Source organism: Microcebus murinus, chromosome 20 (assembly GCF_040939455.1).
Source record: "Microcebus murinus isolate Inina chromosome 20, M.murinus_Inina_mat1.0, whole genome shotgun sequence".
NCBI lineage: Eukaryota > Metazoa > Chordata > Mammalia > Primates > Cheirogaleidae > Microcebus > Microcebus murinus.
This window is the reverse complement of record NC_134123.1, coordinates 11,265,866-11,282,543: the sequence shown is the minus strand read 5'-3', so window position 1 is coordinate 11,282,543 and position 16,678 is coordinate 11,265,866. Positions and strand designations below refer to the sequence as shown.

The 16,678-nt window shown below is 52.2% G+C and overlaps 1 protein-coding gene across 1 annotated transcript; it reads right to left on the bottom strand.

Annotated features, from left to right (window-relative positions):
• Positions 1–10,385: 10,385 nt before the first annotated feature.
• Positions 10,386–16,406, bottom strand: CCL22 (C-C motif chemokine ligand 22). The gene is made up of 3 exons (XM_012751413.2): positions 16,306–16,406; positions 15,008–15,131; positions 10,386–12,170 (listed from the first exon to the last, which is right to left on the bottom strand). The coding sequence occupies exons 1-3, from the start codon at positions 16,376–16,378 to the stop codon at positions 12,086–12,088; spliced, it is 282 nt and encodes a 93-aa protein (XP_012606867.1). The 5' UTR covers positions 16,379–16,406; the 3' UTR covers positions 10,386–12,085.
• Positions 16,407–16,678: the final 272 nt, after the last annotated feature.

Genomic DNA, 16,678 nt, shown 5'->3' with positions numbered 1-16,678 from the left:
CTGGGGCTGACAAGCTCTTCTTTGGTCTGGGGGAGATCTCTCCCACACCATGATGGACCCCCAAACTTCACCCCTTAAAATCCCAAGTTCTGACCTGTGGGCTGCTGGGGACCTTGCTCATCCATGCACCCCTGAGCCCAGCAGGGATCTGGCAAACAGCAGGGGCTCAATGTAGAGTTTGCTGAAGGAATGATCTAGTCCAACTTCATGCCGACAGATGGGGAAACTGAGGCTCACAGCCACCCCAGGTTGTCCAGAGCATCAGGGTGGAGGACCCGCCTCCCACTGCCACAGAGGAGAGGACTAGGCGCCCGCAGGGGCGCGGACAGCTCAGGACACAGGGGAGAGCCCTGGCCTCCCAGCCTCCGGCGCCCTGGCCTCCCCTCCCCTCTTCCCGCCCACTCCCGTCTCTGTCTCTGCTCTGGCCCCTGCCAGCCGGTCCTGGGTAACTGTGCCCCTGGGCTCCCCGCCTCTGGGCCACGTCCTGGAGAAGTCCTGCCTCCGTGCGCGGCCCGAGCTGTCCATCTGTCCAGGGAGGGTGTTGGGCTAACCCACTGGGGAGGGGGCTTCCCAGCGCCGACCTCCAGGTTCACTGGCCATTAGAGGTGGTGACAACAGGACCAGGCAGGACAGCCCACAGGCTCCCGCCACACGATGTCAGCACTTGCGGACCTGGGGTGCAGCAGAGCCTGCTCCGATGGCAGCCTTCCCTGAAGGCAGTGGCAGTGATCCCGGAGACCCCGGGACAGTCAGAGGAGCCTGGCCCAGCCTCGGGCCAGGAGCGAACTGCGCTGGGCTGGGCGCCAACCCAGGGAAAACCAGCTCCTCTGTGAGCCAGCGTCCCAGGCCACGAGCCAGCTGGTCCAGGGAGCCACAGCTGGGCAGAGGGGCCACAGCTCCCAAGGCCAGGGACTCTCGCTGTCCTCAGTCACCCCCCCACCCAAGCACAATAGGGCTCCCTGGGGTGCGGAGCTAGGAGGCCGGGGAGGAGCACCCTGGCGTCCACTCATGCTCTGAGAATCTGCCCCATCCCGGTGCAGACGGGAAGCTGGTCACCTTCACACTTCCACTGTCCAACCCCTCATTTTATAACTGAGCAAACTGAGACCCGGAGAGGGACCGGGAGTGGTAAGAACTGAGGTCCGGGGCTCTCTGCTCTGCCCTTGTAAGGAGGAGGAGGAGGAGGAGGAGAAGGAGAAGGAGGAAAGGAGGAGGAAGGTGAGGAGGAGAAGGAAGGTGGGGAAGGGGTGGGGAGAGTGAGGAGGGGGAAGGGAGGGCAGAGGGGAGGAGGAGGAGGAGGAGGAGGAGGAGAAGGAGAAGGAGGAAAGGAGGAGGAAGGTGAGGAGGAGAAGGAAGGTGGGGAAGGGGTGGGGAGAGTGAGGAGGGGGAAGGGAGGGCAGAGGGGAGGAGACAGGAGAGGAAGGGGACCACCTTGGGAATTCATAAAGGATGAGAGCCAGAAAGGGCCAAGTACTTGGGAGTAGAGACCCTTGTTCCCTGGCCCCAGACCATGCTCTGAAGAAGTATGGAGAAAGCAAGGGCTTCGGGATGGCCTTGGCTCTGGCGCTACCTCTGCGTGATCTTGGGCAGCTTCCTCTTCTATAAAGCGGGCAATACTAACTCACACTTATTCTGAGCTAGGCACTGTTGTGTGGTTTTTTTTTTTTTGGTTTTTTTTTTTTTTGAGACAGAGTCTCACTCTGGTGCCTGGGCTAGAGTGCCATGGCATCAGCCTGGCTCACAGCAACCTCAGACTCCTGGGCTCAAGCAATCCTCCTGCCTCAGCTCCCCGAGTAGCTGGGACTACAAGCATGTGCCACCATGCACAGCTCATTTTTTGTATATATTTCAGTTGGCCAATTAATTTCTATTTTTAGTAGAGACAGGATCTCGGTCTTGCTCAGGCTGGTTTCGAACTTCTGACTTTGAGCGATCTGCCCGCCTCGGCCTCCCAGAGCGCTAGGATTATAGCCGTGAGCCACCTCGCCCGGCCTAGGCACTGCTTTAATTATTAATATTTTCCATGATTAAGAAAAGACATTCTATAAAAAAGACATCTGGCCAGGCGCGGTGGCTCACGCCTGTAGACCTAGCTCTTGGGAGGCTGAGGCGGGCGGATTGCTCAAGTTCAGGAGTTCGAAACCAGCCTGAGCAAGAGCGAGACCCCCGTCTCTACTATAAATGGAAAGAAATTAATTGGCCAACTAAAATTTTGGTGGCGCATGCCTGTAGTCCCAGCTACTCTGGAGGCTGAGGCAGGAGGAGGATCGCTTGAGCCCAGGAGTTTGAGGTTGCTGTGAGCTAGGCTGACGCCAGGGCAGACTCTAGCCTGGGCAACAAATGGAGACTTTGTGTCAAAAAAAAAGACATCTGCACTAGAATGTTAATAGCAGCACAATTCACAATTGCAAAGATGTGAAAACAACCCAAGTGCCCATCAGTATATGAGTGGATTAATAAAATGTGGTGTATGCTTATCATGGAGCTCTATTTAGCCACAAAAAACAATGGTGATCTAGCACCTCTTGTATTATCCTGGATAGAGCTGGAACCCATTCTACTAAGTGAAGTATCACAAGAATGGAAAAACAAGCACCACATGGACTCACCATCAAATCGGTATTAACTGATCAACACTTAAGTGCACATATGGGAATAATATTCATCGGGTGGCAGGCAGGTGGCAGGGGGAGTAGGGGGTGGGTATGTTCACACCTAATGGGTGCAGTGGCACCATCTGGGGGATGGACACGCTTGAAGCTGTAACTCAGACAGGGCAAAGGCAACATATGTAACCTGAATATTTGTAGCCTCTACTATGCTGAAATAAAAATAAGTAAATAAAATAAAAATTTAAAAGTCACTTTGGAACAAAATAAAATAAAATTGGGTTCATGAAAAAAAATATTTTCCATGATGAACTCATATAAACTATCATAACTAACCCAGGATGTAAGCAAAACACCATTCTCGTGGTCTATTTTATGCCTGGGGAAACTGAGGCACGCAGAAGTTAAGATAGTTTCTGAGGCTAACCAGCTAGGAAATGAGGAATCCTGGGTTTGCCCGGCCAGCTGGCTCTGAAGTCTGAGCTCAGGACCACCCGGCCACACCACCTGCCGCCACGCCCTCAGCAAGGACCAATGTGAGGGTTCAGCGAGTTCATGTCCCTAAGGTGCCAGGTCAGACCCTGGCATGAAGTAGGTGCCAACACACAAAGCACAGCTCTGCTTTTCCTCGTCCACCCTTGGGGACGTCCCCTACCCTCTCTAGGCCCAGTTTCCCCTTCCACAATATGGGAAATGTCACCCTTACCTGTCTCATCAGTGTGTTAAGGACCAACGGAGTTTAGATTCAACTTGGACACAGTAACCAGACTTTCAGGTCAGCCAGGCCTGGTGCTAAACACAACTCCACCACTTGTAAAGGACATTGCCTTGGGATGCTAATGGCCACCTCACCACGTCCCTAAGGGAGTGAATAAAACTTAGGACTTCGGCTGGCAGTGCCTGGCATACAAGAGCCATTACTGTCCGTTGTTAAGCCCTGGCTTGTGTCTGGCACTGCAGTGGGACAGGGGGACCCAAAGGCACCTAAGCTGAAGTTCTTGCCCCCAAGAAGTCCTGGCTCAGCAGGAGAGAGAAGTTGCAAGTCCCACCAGAGACCCTGAGTCTACGGGGGATGGGGAGGGAGGGAGACCTTCATTCTTTTTGGGGGAACAAGAAAGATGAGTGTGAGAGAGATGATGTTTCAACCAGAAGATGGGCAGAGTTTTCTTTTGTCTCTTTAAAATTTCTGGTTTCAAAAATATTAAACAATACAGAAGATGGAATGCTCAAAGAACTTTCATATATCTACCACCAAGATTCAATGATGAGCCTTATTTTTCCCACATTTGTTTCCTTTTTTTCCTGCCAAACCATTAACAAAATAAATTATGGATGCTTGACACTTTGCCCCTAAATATTTCAGCACCCATGTCTTTAAAATAAAGACATTGTCTTACATAAATATAATGATATTATCTCACCCAACAAATTAACAATAATTCCTATGTGTCATTTAACACCCAGTTTATATTCTAATATCTCCAATTCTCCCCAAATGGATTTTATAGTTTCTCCACCCTCTCTCCCTCCCTTCCTTCCTTCCTTTATTCCCTCTTCTTTCTCTGTTTTATTTTTCGAACCAGAATCCAAATCTAAGTTCGTACGTTACATTATGAGTATTTCTTTTTAGTCTACAATAGACTCCCTGCATGTTTTTTCATGACATTGACTTTCTAAAGAGTCAAGACTGTTGCATTGTCTTTTTCTTTTTTTCATCTATGTTTGTGAGTGAAACAAGACTGTTGTATTGATTAATGTTCTCATTCTAAATTTCCGTGTGGAATTTCCTTGTGATGTCATCTAATTTGTTCCTCTACTCTACGGAGTTCCTGGAAACTGAAAGTTAGACCCAGGCTGCATATTCTTGGCCAGAATCCATTATTATCCGTCACTCACCCATTATGAGCGACGCCGTGCACTTCACATGGCCCTGCTGTTCTCCCTTCTTCGGACGGATGGGACTGATGGAGCTCTGTGCGATTGCTAGAACTCTCTACTGTAGAAGTGTCACCCCCTCATGATGCACAAGTAAGCTGTGGCACGAAGGGCTGGCACCCTGCCATATGCACTTGGGCAGGTTTTTAAATTTTTTTTTTTTTGAAAAAGAGTCTCACTCTGGGCCGGGCCCAGTGGCTCACACCCGTAATCCTAGCTTTCTGGGAGGCTGAGGCGGGAGGATCTCTCGAGGTCAGGAGTTCAAAACCAGCCTGAGCAAGAGCGAGACCCCATCTCTACTATAAATAGAAAGAAATTAATTGGCCAACTAATATATATAGAAAAAATTAGCTGGGCATGGTGGCGCATGCCTGACGATATAAAACCAGAGTCTCACTCTGTTTTTCTGGGCTAGAGTGCCGTGGTGTCAGCCTGGCTCACAGCAACCTCAAACTCCTGGGCTCAAGCGATCCTCCTGCCTCAGCCTCCCGAGTAACTGAGACTACAGGCAAGCGCCACCATGCCCAGCTCATCTTTTCTGGCCAACAAGGAAGACTACCCATATGTGCTTGGCATTTCCTCCGCCTGTGCCCACACCCAGATATGCCCTCTTTCTTACTGGGTTAAAATATATATGACCTAAAAGTTACCATTTTAACAATTTTAAGCATATGGTGAGGCCGGGCGCAGTGCCTCACACCTGTAATCCTAGCACTCTGGGAGGCTGAGCCGGGAGGATTGCTGGAGCTCCAGAGTTCGAGACCAGCCTGAGCAAGAGCGAGACCCCATCTCTACAAAAAAAATAGGAAAATTAGCCAGGTGTGGTGGCGCATGCCTGTAGTCCCAGCTGCTTGGGAGGCTGAGGCAGGAGGATCACTTGAACCCAGGAGTTTGAGATTGCTGTGAGCTATGATGACGCCACTGCACCCTAGCCCGGGCAACAGAGGAAGACTCCGTCTCCAAAAAAAAAAAAAAAGCATACAGTTCGGTAGCATTAAGTATGTCGACACTGTTATGCAACCATCATCACCATCCATCTCCAGAACTTTTTCATCTTGAAAAACCAAAACTCTGTCCCCATTACAGTTCAATGATTAACACTTTGACACGTTGACTGCTGAGGGAGTTGCATTTAACTCAGGCTAGTTTTGAGACCAGTGCCATGTGAAGCAGAACTCTGTGTAGTTGATTCCTGAAAATCTTACTTGTTGATCTTATTGTTATAATTAATATCGACAGTTTAATTCTAAAAACCTGGACAGCATTGCATGTAACTCACGCACAGAAAACAATAACCAGTTAGAAAGGATCATTTTGTTTTAATAAAACACTGTGGCCGCCGGGCGCGGTGGCTCACGCCTGTAATCCTAGCACTCTGGGAGGCCGAGCCGGGCGGATCGTTTGAGTTCAGGAGTTCGAAACCAACCTGAGCAAGAGCGAGACCCCGTCTCTACTATAAATAGAAAGAAATTAATTGGCCAACTAATATATACAGAAAAAAATTAGCCGGGCATGGTGGCGCGTGCCTGTAGTCCCAGCTACTCGGGAGGCTGAGGCAGGAGGATCGCTTGAGCCCAGGAGATTGAGGTTGCTGTGAGCTAGGCTGACGCCACGGCACTCACTCTAGCCTGGGCAACAAAGTGAGACTCTGTCTCAAAAAAAAAAAAAAAAAAAAAACAACAAAAAACAAACAAAAAAACCACTGTGGCCCTGGGGAAAACTTTTTTTTCCAGTGTGGCAGTCAATGTGTTAAACAATAACGTCCCATTCCCTTCCCCACCCCTGCCCCTGGCAACCGCCATTCTGTTATACTTTCTGTCTGCGATTTTGACAACTCTAAGAACCTCATTTAAGTGGAAACATAAAATATTTGTCCTTTCATGACAAGGTTCATCTGTGGAGTAGCATATCTCAGAATTTTCTTCCTTTTTATGGGGCTGAACAATATTCCATTGCACGCATAGGAGGTCTGTCCGGAAATTATCCAGCCGTGTAGCATGCAAAATAGAGACATTTACTGAAGAAGATACAAGACATAGGACATAGGACAATGTACATAGGACAATGACGCCTCAGTCCCCTTCAAAGTAGGCATCTCGGGACCTCACAAAGTTTTCCCAGCGTCCCTTCCACTGCTCAAAACACTGCAAAATCCTTTGTTGCAATCGCTATCAGCTTCCTCATCTTAGAATATTTTGTTGAATCTCATCAAAAGTCTGAAATCTCTTCTCTTTCAAAGGTGATTTTAGTTTTGGGAAAAGCCAGAAGTCGCAGGGCTCCAAATCGGGGCTGTAGCAGCGCTGAGTCACCTAGGCGATTTGATGTTTTGCCAAAAACTCCGCAGTAGACCCGAGGCTCGGGCGGGCGTTGTCACGATGAAGCTGCCAATCACCAGTTCCCCTTAGCTGCGGCTGCTTTGGTTGAGTTGCATCTCAAAACCGATGACGAACATCGAGGTGGTACTCCTTATTAATTGTTTGTCATGATGGGCAACCCCTCCCCAATCAGAAAACACAGTTCACGTGGTCTTGATCTTGCTGCCACTTGGCTGCGCCTTCTTCGGGCGTGGAAAACCAGGTGACTTCCACTGGGACGGCTGTGCCTTCGTTTCCAGATCATAACCGTAGACACACGATTCATCTCCAGTTGTGACCTTGAAGGAATCGGGTTCATTGGTGGCGGTTTGAAGCAAGTCATTAGCAAACGCAGCACCTGATATTCCTTCTGCTCTGGTAGCAGAAGCCACGGAACCCATTTTGCCACGATGCGTTTCATGCCAAGATCCTGCGTCAAAATCTTGGACACAGAAGTTCTTGGAATCCCCAGAGGAACTTCTGATTCTCGCTCTCGTACTGTCGGTCGCTGATCTTTGTCGCTTGCAGCTCGTGCACGTTAAACTTTCTCAGGTGTCCTGCTTGTCGCAGGCCTTCCAGAACGTCGGTCACTTTCAATAGATTCTCCACCATCTTTGAAGCATCTGTGCCACACTTTTTTTTTTTTTTTTTTGAGACAGAGTCTCGCTTTGTTGCCCAGGCTAGAGTGAGTGCCGTGGCGTCAGCCTAGCTCACAGCAACCTCAAACTCCTGGGCTCAAGCGATTCTCCTGCCTCAGCCTCCCGAGTAGCTGGGACTACAGGCATGCACCACCATGCCCGGCTAATTTTTTCTATATATATTAGTTGGCCAATTAATTTGTTTCTATTTATTTATAGTAGAGACGGGGTCTCGCTCTTGCTCAGGCTGGTTTCAAACTCCTGACCTTGAGCAATCCGCCCACCTCGGCCTCCCAGAGTGCTAGGATTACAGGCGTGAGCCACCGCGCCTGGCCTGTGCCACACTTTTATTTGCACTGCGCTCATTGCATCGTCCCTGAAAGCTTTCTGAATCATCCGAAGAGTTTCTGCGGAGGAATGTGCAAGCGTAATGCAAAATTTGATGCAGAATCATTGCTCTACTCGCTCAGTCATTTTGAATGCGACAGCCATGCAGCACAAACGCTCACTCAATGACATCTAACACCCACTGACCAGGACAGTGATGGCGTCATTGTTCACGCATGCGCATCCACTCTCCTTGGCTGTCAGGTCACACTGATGTCTCCCTAACCATTCTCATTGTATTAACAATGGCTGGGGCCAGGCATGGTGGCTCACGCCTGTAATCCTAGCACTCTGGGAGGAGGAGGCGGGAGGATCACACAAGGTCAGGAGTTTGAAACCAGCCTGAGCAAGAGCAAGACCCTGTCTCTACTATAAATAGAAATAAATTAATTGGCCAACTAATATAGAGAGAAAAAACTAGCCAGACATGGTGGCGCATGCCTGTAGTCCCAGCTACTCAGGAGGCTGAGGCAGGAGGATCACTTGAGCCCAGGAGTTTGAGGTTGCTGTGAGCTAGGCTAACGCCACGGCACTCTAGCCCAGGCAACAGAGTGAGACTCTATCTCAAAAACAACAAAAACAATGGCTGGATACCTTCTGGATTGACCTTGTATACCACATTTTGTTCATCCATCCATCTACTTACTTATGGATACTTGGGGTGTTTCCACCTTTGGGCTACTGTGAAGCATCTTGCTATGAATGTGGGTGTATACATATCGGTTTGAAACCCTGCTTTCAATTCTTTTGTGTATATACCCAGAAGTGGAATTGCCGGATCATATGGTAATTCTGTTTAATTTTTTGAGGAGCTCCTATACAATTTTTCATAGTAGCTGCAACAATTTTATATTCCCACCAACAATGCACAGGGTTCCAGTTTCTCCACGTCTTCACCAACACTTATTATTTCCTATATATTTTCTGCACATATATGTTTTTCTTTATGTATACATACCTATAGAATAACCACTGCGGTGAATGTGAAGTGCTATCTCACTGTGGTTTTGACTTGCATTTCTCCCCCAGTTAGTGAGGCTGAGCATCTCTTCATACGCTTATTGGCCATTTGAGTATCTCTTTTCAGAAATGTCTACCCAAGTCCTTTGCCCCTTTTGTTATTTGTTATTGTCTGTACCTTCCTATCTCATCAGATTCTCACAACCACACACACTGCCACATGCTTTGTCGCTCCTTGTTCACAGGGGGAAAGAAATTGAGGTTCCGAGGGACAAGGCAACTTGCTCCAGACGCCCAGCCGGGGGAGTCCCTACCCCCGTCTGACTCCGTGCCCCTGTTCCCTGCAGGTCAGCCCTGCCCATCACTCGTGAGACAGACAGAGCCCACGGACTTTGACAGTACAGACTGCAAGAAGTTCTCCGACTTCCAAAACATGGCTGGTTTTATGAAACAGCGGTTAGTCCTTCCTTGTGCTTCTTCCTGGCCCCAGTCCAGGGCTCTGGGTGTCCGGAGCTACTGCCCTGGAAATTCCACTGGCAGATCAAGAGATAGAGAGGAACAAAAGCCACTTGTGATGTCCATAGAATGGACAGGAAATAATGAAGACGCCGGAGGGCACAGGGTCCTTTGTTGTCATCTTGGCAGAGGAAGCTGTGTCCAGGAACTCCGGGAGAGTGGGCTGGGCCCATAGGGAATTGAGGAGCCCAGGGAGTTCAGCACCAGGTGCCCACATGCCCATGTCCTCTTTGTCCTAGACACACAGCATGGCTATGTTTCCCAGCATCCCTGTGGTCAGGGTAGCCATGTTTCCCAACATCCCTTGTGGTCAGGGCGGCCATGTTTCCCAGCATCCCTTGTGATCAAGGTGGCCATATTTCCCAGCATCCCTTGCGGCCAGGTTTCCCAACATTCCTTGCAGTCAGGGTGGCCATGTTTCCTAGCATCCCTTGCGGCCAGGGCGGCCATGTTTCCCAACATTCCTTGTAGTCAGGGTGGCCATGTTTCCCAGCATCCCTTGCGGTCAGGGTGGCCATGTTTCCCAGCATCCCTTGCAGTCAGGGTGGCCATGTGATGTGACCGCCTTCCGCTGACACCACGTGGGTGGAAGGGATGAGCGCCTCTTCCTGACTAACTCTCTCCTTTTCTCCACAGTCTACCTTTGAAAGGGGAGGACCACAATTGGGTTATTGAATGAATATGCTGCTGAAACCTCTAGACCTGGGGACTGAATGGTTTCATCAAATCCTCCTGACAGCTGGCCCCAGACAGCTGGGCTGGTAACTCTGGGACAAATGTCTGGCTTTCCCTGTTAGCACCTGTGCGGCTACCTCCCAAGTTCTCATGTCCAGTCCTGGCTCCCTACCATGCACAAAGTGACCTTGGGCAGGCCACCTCCTATTTCAATGTCAAGGCTTCCCCATTGGGAGAGAGGGGACCATGGTGCCCCCTACCCCATCTCTCAGGGACAGAAAATGCCAAGGAACCAAAGCAGACACACAGAATCCTATTTTAAAGGATTTATTTTCTGGAAGTCCCAAGGGACGAGGGCAGGACAGGAGGTGCCAGAGATCCCAGGACTCTTGAGAGCCCCATCCATGAGCAGTGGACAGGTTAGCACTTCCAGTGCCTGTGACAGACAGGTGACCCTGGACTCCAGGAGAGACACAGGCCCTGGAAGACACTGAGCGGTATGCCTTGGCAAAATGTCATTCCCCACACTTTCAACCTGATCCCAGAGCAAGCCTGGAAGGTGGACATTCTCAACTCATTTGTCAGGTGAGTCTCAAAGAGGTGACATGGTCTCCTCGGGGCCACACAGCTCCAACCTGAGGTGCATCAGGCTCCCTCAGGAAGGAGAAAGCACGTGCACAGTTTGTTTCTTTACCTGGGACACTACTGGCCACAGAGAGGCACAGTTAAGTCCCAAATGCATCTCTTTCACCTGGCCCCAAACACCTGTAAACAGTCTCCACCCAGATTCCTTCACATAACTGCACCCCCACAACAGACAGGGTACCCCCCATGGCCAGCTGCCCCCTAGGGCTGGGAAATATCCCCTTTGTCCCCCACCGCCTCCTCCAACAGTTGCTAAAATTCTTCTCTTCTTCCATTTGGCCTCTTAAGTATTTACCCAGTTTCATATGCAAATAGAACTAGAGCTTATAACACCAACTGGGGTGGTCATTCACTCCAGCCAGGGCGAGGATTAGGTTATCAGCTCTGTGGGGAAGGAGCTGGGGGAAGTGGTGGTGAGTATTCGAGAAGGGGCCAGGCCTGGGTGTTGTTGTGGGAGGACCACCAAAAGCCAGAGGGAAGAAGGGTAAAGAGACCCAAGGCCAACTGTAGAAGAAACGGGAATCTGGGCAGATTTGGGGTTTAGACGTTGACCCAGCTGTCCCTTGCTAGTGACCTTGAGTCTCTGTGTTGATATGTAAGTGTCTTCTGTGGGGGAGGGAAGGGGAAGGACATTAGTTATATGGATTCGGTCTGCAGCCACTTGCAGACTCTGGTTCTGAAGCAGCTGCCCTGCTCAGTGCTGGAAGCCCAGAGACCAGAGTAACTCAGACGGGAACCAACGGGGCTGGAGAACAAGTTCCCAAGTCACAAGAATCCGGGCAGACTATGACTAGGGCTGTTCAGAGGGGCCAGAGGGCCAGGGCAAGTCTAAAACGTGAAACTCGATCACTGATCGCTTGGGCTGAGCAACGTCTCGGAGGGCTGGTGAGGGTCCCCACGCGCTGGTGGTGGGAAGGACGTTCTGGGTGGCCGCAGCATCTCGGGCAAATGTAGGGCGTGGGTTTGGAGAACAGGGAGCCCAAGGTGCATGCCAGGAACGGGGCAAGGCTGGAGAGAGGGATGGGATCCAGATGTGGAGGGCTGGGGATGCCAGGCCCAGGAGCTCTGAGCTCAGCTTAGGGCAGTAGGGAGCCATGGAAGGATATTGAGCAAGGGAATGACTGAGACAGGAATGTGGACCCTGTGGCTGCAGGGGGCAGAGGATGGCTCGGAAGAGTGGGAGGGGAGGTAGGAGGGATGGTGTGGAGGCCTGACTGAGGGTGACAGCTGCAGGGATGAAGGTCAGGAACGCAGAGAGAGTCTTGGCCCAGGCTTCTGTTGGGGAGCAGCTATAACGGCAGGGGGTGGGGCTCCGTGAGCCGTCCTGGAGGAGCCGAGGCCACGGTCATCAGAGCAGGGCCCCTCCTCATTTGTCCAGCCTGTTGATGATCTTCTGCACCCAAGGCAGCCTGGGGTCCGCACAGATCTGCCGGTTCCTGGTGGTCAGCAAGCTGCAAGGAGGAGACGCCAGGGACAAAATGCAGCAGCATCCTCATGCAGCAAGGACGCCACAACCCCCTGGGAGCTTAGCATTTATGAGCCACCTAATGTATGCACAGCTCAGCATTTATGAGTCACCTGCAGCATATGGGAGTACCTGCTATACAAAGTCATTCAAAATGTATGAGCCACCTGCTGTATGCAAAGCATATTTCTCAAGAGGGAGACGAGCAGCAAGGACTTCCAGAACCCTCAGTCCCGGACTTGAGTGCTAGGTCAGGCCATGGAATAGAATCCCCAAGGGTTTTATAATATCGCTGACATTGCCTTGGGAAAGAAAATGGCCAACGGTGTAGACTTTGGAGCCAGCCTCTCTGGGTTCAAATTCTAGCTCTGCCAGTTGTTAGCAAGTTGCTTAACTTCTCTGGGCCTCAGTTGCCACATCTGTAAAATGGGGATGATATTATCCAATCTCACAGGATTTGATGAAGATTTGATGAATTAATATGCACTGAAGTGCTCAGAAAAGTATACACTAAGTGCCTCAGCACATAGTAAGTGCTCTATAATTATGCCAGAAGCTGGCCTGAACCTTTTACATTGATTTTCTTAATAAATCCTTACAACAATCCTATGAGGCCCTATTATTCTACCCATTTTATAGCTAAGGAAACTGAGGCCCAGAGAGATGAAGCAACCTGCCCGAGGGCCAGAGCTGGTAAGATTTGACTGCTCTGTGCCTGAAGTGAGCCCAGACTCTTGGAGGACAGTGCCTTGGGAGCGTGTCCCCCTCCACACTGCTCTGTGAGGGTTGACGCACAGAGAGGAGAGGTGGGCACGAGCCCAAGACCAGGCGGCAAGTTGCGGGCTAAGGCTCCCAGCCTCCCCCAGCTGCAGAAAACACCAGGCCGGGTTCTGGGCACGTGACCGCTGTTGGCAAGGGTGGGCTCAGGGCTGGCCGGTGGGCAGAGCCATGCCCCACCCAGGGACTCCCTCTGGACTCTCAAGAGCCTGTGGGCAGGGCCCGGGAGCTCCTGCCCCCTCACCTCCTGCCCAGCAAACACAAGGGACACAGAAATCAGCAATGCCGATCTCGGCCACGTGGGCAATGTGCACCCCGCCACTGTGGTCACCGGCACCACTCTGCTCCACCCTGAGCCTCCATCTCCCCATTTATCAAGCCACATTCTCTCCAGAGTCCCTTCTGGCTCTAAATCCGGTGATCACGAGTGTGCTTTCAGTGAGCATCTATCATGTGCTAGAGTGTGGCTTCTCCGGCTGCAGGGGACAGAGAATGGGTTCCCTCCACTTACTGTTACAGTGATGGCCAAGAGACCCCTTAACCTCTCCGCGCCCATTTCCTCATCTGTAGAAAGGGGATCATAACCGTGCCTGCTGCATAGATTGTGTCAGGGATCCAACGAGTTGGTATTAATGAAGTGCCTACAGCGGGGCCAGGCCCCCTCTATGTGTTTGATAAATGCAAATAAATAAAGGTTATGATTCCACTATCCTGCTGGGGAAACCAAGGCTCAGAGTTCATGCGACAAGAACCTGGGAGGGCTCCGGCGTCAGCCTTGTTATGCACCTGCATCTAACGGATGGAGTCAGCCGAGAGGAGGAAGACGAGAAGAGGACAGAACCCCAAATAGGTCATGGGTCCCCAAACCCAGACTCCCCCAGCGTGTGATTTGGTGGGCGGCAGGCTCGGGGGAGCTGGAGAAGCAGCCAGAGGGGCTGCCACAGAGAGGACAGGTTCCGTCCCCCAGCCAGGCACAGGTGCGAGCCCCAGGCCAGGGAAAGGGAAGAAAAAGAAACACGAAAAAGAAGCAAAGAGGGCCAGGCGCGGTGGCTCACGCCTGTAATCCTAGCACTCATGGAGGCTGAGGTGGGAGGATCGCTCAAGGTCAGGAGTTCGAAACCAGCCTGAGCAAGACCCCGTCTCTACTCAAAAACAGAAAGAAATTAATTGGCCAACTAAAAATGTATAGAAAAAATTAGCCGGGCATAGTGGCACATGCCTGTAGTCCCAGCTACTCGGGAGGCTGAGGCAGCAGGATCGCTTGAGCCCAGGAGTTTGAGGTTGCTGTGAGCTAGGCTGACGCCACGGCACTCACTCTAGCCCAGGCAACAGAGTGAGACTCTGTCTAAAAATAATAAATAAATAAATAAATAAATAACAAGAGACTCAGGAGAAAGCCCTGAACAAGGACCCGGGAGTGAGTCTCGGTTCCAGCCTGGGTGACCTTGAGCAAGTCACTTCCCCTGCTCAGCCTGTTTCTCTGTCTACACAAGAGGAATTAGACGAGTTAACACGGGTAATGATCGGAACAGTGCCGGGCATGCCAGAAGCACTCTATACATTTTAGTTCGTAATGTGCTTCCGGTCGAAGTGGGCCACCTCCCACGACACCCAGGGGCCTGGGGAGGAACCCAGATGCTTCTGGAGCGAGCATCTTTGCTGACTCAGTGGCACCAGCATGCTGCCAGTACCCTTTGCTACGCCCCATACCCCGACAGCTGTGGACGGCCTGCCCCGCCGCGCCCACGCCGGGTGACACCCTGTCCGCTCGCCTCTGCATTCTCGCAAGCTGGCATGTCGCCTGGCACAGAGTAGGTGCCCAATAACGATCACATTACTGTTGAATGATCAGATTATTTCCTTCTTGGTACACTCAAGCCCGGGCCGAGCCGTCAGTCTTCTGGCCGAGCCCTCCCGCTGGCATCCGGAAACCCGGCCGCGTTCCCCTCATCCCTGAGTCTGTCCCACCCACCCGCACGTGGGCCGGCTTCCCAGGCGGCACCTGTCAAGCCCTCCAAGGCCCCGTGGCCCCAGCTGCCTACTCACACCACGCCGGGCCTCCGGCAGGAGTGCGAGGTCCAGTAGAACTCCTTCACCTTCCGCAGGGGCAGGGGCCATCGGAGGAAGTCGCGGCAGCAGACGCTGTCCTCCACGTTGGCACCGTAGGGACCTGGGGCGGGGGTGCCCAGAGATGTCACAGGCTGGAGCACAGAGAGGTGGCCCTCGACCCCAACCCTTGACCCCAGGCCCCTCCAGGCTCCAGGGAAGAGATGCGGCTCTTGCGTCCTCATGTGGAAGGACGGAAGATTCCGGGCCCACAAAGACCCCACACTGGGGGTCTCTGAAAAGCCACGGGGGGCCCAATGCATCCGCTCTGGGACAGTCAGCTCCAGGGATGGGGACTCAGAACGACTGAGCATCAACAACCTTAAGCACCCGGGCGGGACTCAGTGCTACTCAAGGTGAGGCCCGCGGACCAGCAGCCTCGCGTGGCCTGGGAGCCGGTCAGGGCGCCGGGCCACCCCAGGCCTGCTGCATCCCAGCTGCCTGGCGCTCCGTGGCGTGATCGTGTGGGCAGTCTGTTTCTGCTCTCCTCTACTCTGACCCCCTTCGCTGTGCACTGGTGAGCCTGCAGTCCAGAGAGGGACGGGCACCTGCCCAGGGTCACACAGCAAGAATGTGGCAGAGTCAGATCTAAGGCTTAGAGAACTGGGTTTGAATCCTGCTGTGCTCAGAGTCACTGGTCCACCCTGGCCAAATCCTTTAACATCCCTGAGGCCCAGCTTCTTACTCTGACCAAGGGCTTAATAATAGTATCGACTTACAGGGGTCGATACTAATGAGTGGAACTTGGAGCAATTATTGCCCATAGCTGCCTGACTCCCACTCCAGTGCTCACTCCTCTACCCAACACAGAGCAGAAGTTTACAATGGGGTGAGGAGTCAGGAACCCAATGTTGAGGACAGGATTGGAGCAAAGATGGATAGAGGGAGGGCAGGCCTAGATTTCCAGGGGAGGCTCCTTTACCCAGCCTCTACCTCCCCCACTCAGGCCTGCCCCTCGGGGCGCCTCATCCATCCCCCAAGAGCCCTGTGCTCGAGCTCCCTGGGGCACGAGATAGTACAACCCTCTAACCCAGCTGAGACAGATCCCAGACTCCAAGCCTTCCAGTCTACCCACTGAACAGATGTGCAAACTGAGCCCCAGAGAAGCGCCGCGACTAGGACTAGGCCACAAGAGCTGACATCCGACTGGGATCTTCTGCTCAGTCCAGTTGCTCTTCCATGACGTGAGGAAGACACCTGAGTGTCCAGCCCTGGCCTCTCCCACTCCCCTGTCTCACCTGCCTCAGTTGCTTGAAGTGCCACCGCAAGGAGGACAAGGGCCACTAGGAGCGAGGTCCGCAGGCTGGCCATGCTCTGTCCTGTGTGTCCCAGCCCAGGTGTCTTCGGGCTCGGGAGGACAGGAAGACCTGCATTTAAGTACTCCCTCCACCCACAAGCCTCATCCACCTCTTAGTCACTGGGCAGCCCAGAATCTCTGACATTCACATCGCAAAAGGAGAACTCCCACTTCCTCCTGGAGAAATTCTCTTTGGTGGGGGAACCACTCAGAGGGGCCCCCCACCCTGTCCTCCCCTGTGGGTCTCAAGAGACCAGCAAAATCCCCCTCTTGGAGGCCCCTGCTCCCTGGGGTCTGCTCTCTGTGTGGCCTTG